The sequence below is a fragment of the Vicia villosa genome, linkage group LG4 (assembly GCF_029867415.1).
Source record: "Vicia villosa cultivar HV-30 ecotype Madison, WI linkage group LG4, Vvil1.0, whole genome shotgun sequence".
NCBI lineage: Eukaryota > Viridiplantae > Streptophyta > Magnoliopsida > Fabales > Fabaceae > Vicia > Vicia villosa.
The window spans coordinates 133,646,230-133,652,229 of NC_081183.1; the positions used below are offsets into that span (position 1 = coordinate 133,646,230).

Genomic DNA, 6,000 nt, shown 5'->3' on the forward strand with positions numbered 1-6,000 from the left:
TCCTCTTGCCATATTTGGTAAACTAGTAACAAAGTCCATGGCAATGCTATCCCATTTCCATTTCGGAATTTCCAACGGTTGCATTAACCCCGACGGTTTCTGATGTTCTGCTTTCGACTTCTGACATGTCAAACAAGCATACATAAACTGAGCTATATCTCTCTTCATACCAAACCACCAAAACAACTTCTTCAAGTCTTGATACATTTTCGTCGCTCCCGGATGAATACTTATGTTACTGCGGTGACTTTCTTCCAATATTGCCTTCTTCAGTTCGACATTATCCGGCACACAAATTCTGCCCCATAATCTCAACACACCATTATCATCAACTTTAAAATCACCCTCGGGATCACCTCCTCCTGTAGGCATCAAATCCACTAACTTCACATCAAGCCTTTGATTTTCCTTAATTATGTCTAAGAAATCATTCTTTATCTTCAACATACCCTATCTAATGCTATTAGGTGTCGTCTCGCAGATCATACTCAAGTCTCTAAACTGTTCAATAAGTTCCATCTCCCTTACCATTAACGCCGACATATGAATTGTCTTTCGACTCAGAGCATCTGCTACAACATTAGCCTTCTCTGGATGGTAACTCAAGTTAAAATCATAGTCCTTCAAGAACTCTAACCACCTTCTTTGCCTCATATTCAATTCTTTCTGGTCAAACAAATACTTCAATTTCTTGTGATCGCTAAACACTTCGAACCTCGACCCATACAAATAATGCCTCCATATCTTTAATACAAAAACAACTGCATCTAGTTCAAGGTCATGAGTAGGATAATTCCTCTCATGCACCCTTAATTGTCGTGAAGCATAAGCCACTACTTTGCCATCTTGCATTAACACCCCGCCTAAGCCCATCTTAGACGCATCACAGTATACCACAAACGGTTCTCTCGGACTTGGCAACACTAACACTGGGGCTGAAGTCAATTTCTTTTTCAAATCCTCGAAAACAAAAGATTAATCCTTCCTAGTCAACTGAGTCAACGGCAACGCCAAATTAGAAAACCCTTCAATAAATCCTCGGTAATAACCTGCCAAACCTAAAAAGCTTCTAATCTTTGTTACTGTCTTCGGAGGTTCCCACTGAAGTACTGCACTTATCTTAGATGGATCCACTGCTATACCATCACCCGAAATAACATGTCCTAGGAAACTCACAGTCTCCAGCCAAAACTCACACTTCGAGAATTTTGCAAACAATTTATTATCCTTCAACACCTGCAACGCGATTCTCAAGTGCTCCGTATGATCCTCTTCCGACTTAGAATAAATCAATATGTCATTGATGAATACCACAATAAACTTATTCAGGTAAGAATGGAAAATACGGTTCATATACTCCATAAACACACCTGGCGCATTAGACACTCCGAAAGGCATTACTGCATATTCGTAATGTCTGTAACGAGTCCTAAAGGCAGCTTTCTGAATATCCCTCTCCTTCACTCTAATCTGATGGTAACCCGACCTCAAATCAATTTTACTAAATACACGGGCACCATCAAGCTGATCCATTAAGTCATCAATCCTAGGAAGCGGATACTTATTCTTAATGGTCACTTTATTCAATTGACGGTAATCAATACACAAACGCATACTACCATCCTTCTTCTTCACCAATAACACTGGAGCCCCCCATGGCGACACACTCGACCTAATAAATTTCTTATCAAGCAGTTCACCTATCTGAGCCTTCAACTCTGCCAACTCCGATGCAGACATCCTGTACGGCGCCATAGAAATAGGTCTAGTACCAGGAACAAGATCAATATTAAATTCAACTTCCCTCTCTGGAGGTAACTCAATAATATCATCAGGAAACACTTCAAGAAATTCATTTACCACCGGTAGCTCTTCGATTGCTATTTTGCTCCCAACCGACAGTGAAGCAAACACAACAAACATCTTAGCTTCACTCTCCAGCAAGGTCCTCATCTCCTTGGTAGATAAGGAATTAGCCAATGCTTCCTCTTCAGGAGTAAGGAACATCAACCTCTTCCTAAAGTAGTCAATGTACACACGATTGGACTCTAACCAGTCCATCCCTATCAAAGATAGTTAAGGGACAATTCAAACAGACTAAAGAAGTAACTACAGAACCAATAGACGGAGTTTAAATCTTCATCTTCTAATCCAAAGTAGATGGAATTATTCCTAACCTCGTCACACAATCCATAGAAATAAACGAGTGGGTTTCACCCGTGTCAATAATAGCAATCAACAGAACACCATTAATAAAACAAGTACCTTTGATCGAACGATCACCACTGGTGGATTGGGTTCCCACCAATGCAAACACCTTTCCACCAGCCTGCGATTTCTTCGGCTTCTCATAGTGAGTGCTAATATGACCCTTTTCTCCACAGCTATAACAGGTAGGCATAGTGGATCTGCAATCGGCTATAACATGTCCTGATCTTCCGCACTTAAAGCATTTCTTCGCCTCAACTGTACAATCATTAGCACGGTGACCTGTACCCCCACATCTAAAGCACTTCGTAGGATTGGGAATTTCCCCTCCCCCACTTGGCTTCTTTCTTACAACAACTTTATGTTTTCCCTTGTCAGCTGGAGCACTCTACAGTGTACGTCCAAACCTCTGCTTACCCTTTCGCTCATTCACACCCTTGTAGTGAGCGATCCTAGCTCTGTTATCATTGTCATAGATTCTACTTCTGCTCACCAATTCTGGATAATTTCTTATATTCTGACAAGTGATACCCTGTTTGATCTCGGGACGCAACCCGTTCTCAAACTTCAAACACTTTGAGGTCATAGCCTCTTCAGTATGGTAATGTGCACAATACTGTACTAAATCTTCAAACCGTGCAGCATACTCGGCAACAGTCAGGCTACCCTGTTTCAGCTCCAAAAATTCGACCCCCTTTGCACTACGAATGTCTTATGGAAAATACTTCTCCAGAAACTCAGCCCGAAACACCACCCAAGTAATACCCGTACCTTCAGTTTCCAACCTCTGACGACTGTTGTCCCACCATGCTTCAGCCTCTCCTTCCAGCATATGAGTACCAAAAGTTACCTTCTGAGCATCACTGCACCCCATGGTCCTGAAGATCTTTTCAATAGCTTTCAGCCATTTCTGTGCAGCCTCAGGATCTAGGATACCTCCCTCATACGTAGGCGGCTTGTTGCTCCGAAACTGTTCCAAGTCGCGGAATTGTGCATTCCCAACGTCTTGAGTAATGTTCTCTACTGTCTACGCCATAGCTTGCATAGCAGCAGCAAGAGCAACATCATTCCTCCCTGTCATACTGTTTGACAGTCCGAAACACAGTTAGATGAATACACAAGTCTACTCCTATTCTAGGGACTGAATCTACTACTCCACCTGGCCGGTGGAACCGACCTGCTCTGATACCAATTGTATCACCCCACTATTTCCATTTAAATAAAATTACGCAATAATAAGAAAATAATCAGAGTTTTTCACCATAAAGTGGAATGTCACATTAAAAGCAAACCAAAATAACTTTTTGTATTGATAAAACAAACAGCGGAAAATTAATTATTTTATCTCAACTTGGCGATATGCCTGAACACCAAAAAAAATATCCACATTAATTCGTGGTTCAACAAATCTCCAATTAACAAATGATACGTAACCAAATGATCAAATAAATAACAAATAAAACTCCCAAAATCCCGTGTTACGTATCAGAGCGACTCCTAAGACTCGATCAAGCAACACGCACTCCGTGCACACTCAAGTACCTGAATTATCTGTACTTCCAAGGAAGTACAGGTGTAACAACAACAACGGGTGAGAACCACATTCAATAATTTAACGGTGAAATAATCATGTTAAGAGTAGTAACCACACAACCACACCAATCCAAATGAATAATTAAGATGCAATGTTACTCAATAATGACACAATGCATGTGGTACCAATCACCAAGGTTCAATCAATCGAACCAGATAAATCACATACACCCCCTCCTAGGCAATGATATATCTACACCACTGGTCACATACACTCCTCCTGAGCAATGACCTATTTACACCAATAACACCATGAATGCATGACAACAATATGCATATGATTCACATGTACACGACATGTTCACACCAATATGATCCTCCTGATCAAGTGTAAGTCTCAGACTTACCGCAATATCCACTGGTATTACCACACCTGTTCAGACAGATAATCACACATATATACAATTCACCAAATATATCACTAATTTTAAATTAACCACTATCCAATTAATTCACCAATAATTCCACCAATTACTATTTTATTCTACTATATTGGTACAATCTCTAACTTAGTTAAACTAATATATATATATATATATATATATATATATATATATATATATATATATATATATATATATATATATATATATATATATATATATATATATATATATATATACTACCTATTAATCTAACATATATTAGTCCAATTAAATTAATCAAACTAATATATATTACCTAAAGGATTTCGTAGGATATATTCAATCAAATTAATTCAATTATTTTACTAACTATTAATTTACTAAAATGGAATTCTAGAGGAATCATTATATGTTACTAAAATAATATTATTCTACACACACATATACAATTGCCACTCACATTAATCCAACACACTCACATACACATGACGAACGTCATATTTCCCTCCCCCACAATATGTGTGCCGGTCGGCACACTGCTCCATGTGACGGTCGTCACATGCCCCTCCCCGCCGGTCGTCCCTTTCTCCTCTGATTCGCCAATTTTCGTACTACGATCTTACTCCTATCGATTAACAGACCAATAATTTAATACACAACGATGTTTAGCCAAAATTTATCAATTAAATCACTGCCATCCCATCAGATAATTGTAACAGCAACAACAACGACATACTTATACAAACCATATCATTATAATTCAATCACCCAAACAGAATTTAACAATACGAAATCTATACGAGGGAAGGGTACCCTCACTATCCTCTCATGATAATACACCCATATTTAAATAGATTCTCCCCCTTACCTTGGAATCGTTTGAAAATTCTTGCGAATTGGTTCTCTCCCGAATATCCCTAGCAGCCGTTCACCTTTAGTCCTTGATCACCCTAAAATATTATTACGTGAAAACTCTCCTCTTTTTATATCTACCAAGTCCAGTTAACCTATTCTTCTCCTTATAGTTCTCCACTAAGCCCATTACTCCTTAAAAATCTAATTTTAATTATTAGAAAATAATACTAATTATATAATAATACTAGTAATCATAATAATACTAATATTAATAATAATAATAATAATAAAAACATAATAGTAATAGTATAATAATAATAGTAATAATAATAATAATAATAATAACCTTGTGCTATTATTATCAATTTCACTACTAATAACGCACGTAAAATATTCTCCAATGCCCTTAACTAAGGTTCTATCATGCAAGTACCCTAAACGGATTTTAAATCAAACCAAAATATACTCGACGATTAAATAAAATAAAATGGATGTTACATAAAACAATGAGATAAAAAAATAGGGTTGGAAAATTACAAAATTTGACATTTTGAATTGTGGGAATCAACCCACAAGGCGAGGGAGCCAACCCATACTGTCCGGGAATCAACTCCAAGTGGAAAAAAGGTTATGAGAAAATTTGCTTCAGTAGGAGTCGACTCATAACACGTGGGAGTCGACTCTTCGTGTTATGTATCGATTCCAAATGCTTGGGATTTGACTCAACTTGAACAGAGATTAAAAATGAAAAATAGATTTCAGTGGGAGTCAACCCACAGCTCGAGGGAGTCGACTCCTTAGTGTTTTGTGTCGACTCCTTTGCCCCTATATGTCGACTTGTTTTTGACATAAAGTTTTATTTTCAATATACTTCGGAGGGAGTCGACTCCTACCACTCGCGAGTCGATTCCGAACATGGTTTTCACAAAAATGCATATGTTTGACATTTTAAACTTGTTCAAATGCTTTGGACTAGATC

At 38.1% G+C, this 6,000-nt stretch overlaps 1 protein-coding gene across 1 annotated transcript; it reads right to left on the reverse strand.

Moving 5' to 3' along the window:
* Positions 1 to 975: 975 nt before the first annotated feature.
* Positions 976 to 3,082, reverse strand: LOC131597904 (uncharacterized). The gene is made up of 4 exons (XM_058870564.1): positions 2,980 to 3,082; positions 2,702 to 2,919; positions 2,266 to 2,596; positions 976 to 2,063 (listed from the first exon to the last, which is right to left on the reverse strand). Exons 1-4 carry the CDS (start codon positions 3,080 to 3,082, stop codon positions 976 to 978), a joined length of 1,740 nt encoding a protein of 579 aa, XP_058726547.1.
* Between the last annotated feature and the right edge of the window lie 2,918 nt (positions 3,083 to 6,000).

Coding starts and splice junctions, on each gene's coding strand:
- LOC131597904 (XM_058870564.1), bottom strand. CDS start 3,082: ATGGGGTGCAGTGATGCTCAGAAGGTAACTTTTGGTACTCATATGCTG. Junction 2,920..2,979: donor TCAGAGGTTGGAAACTGAAG/GTACGGGTATTA, acceptor ATTTTCCATAAG/ACATTCGTAGTGCAAAGGGG. Junction 2,064..2,265: donor TGGTGATCGTTCGATCAAAG/GTACTTGTTTTA, acceptor TATCTTTGATAG/GGATGGACTGGTTAGAGTCC.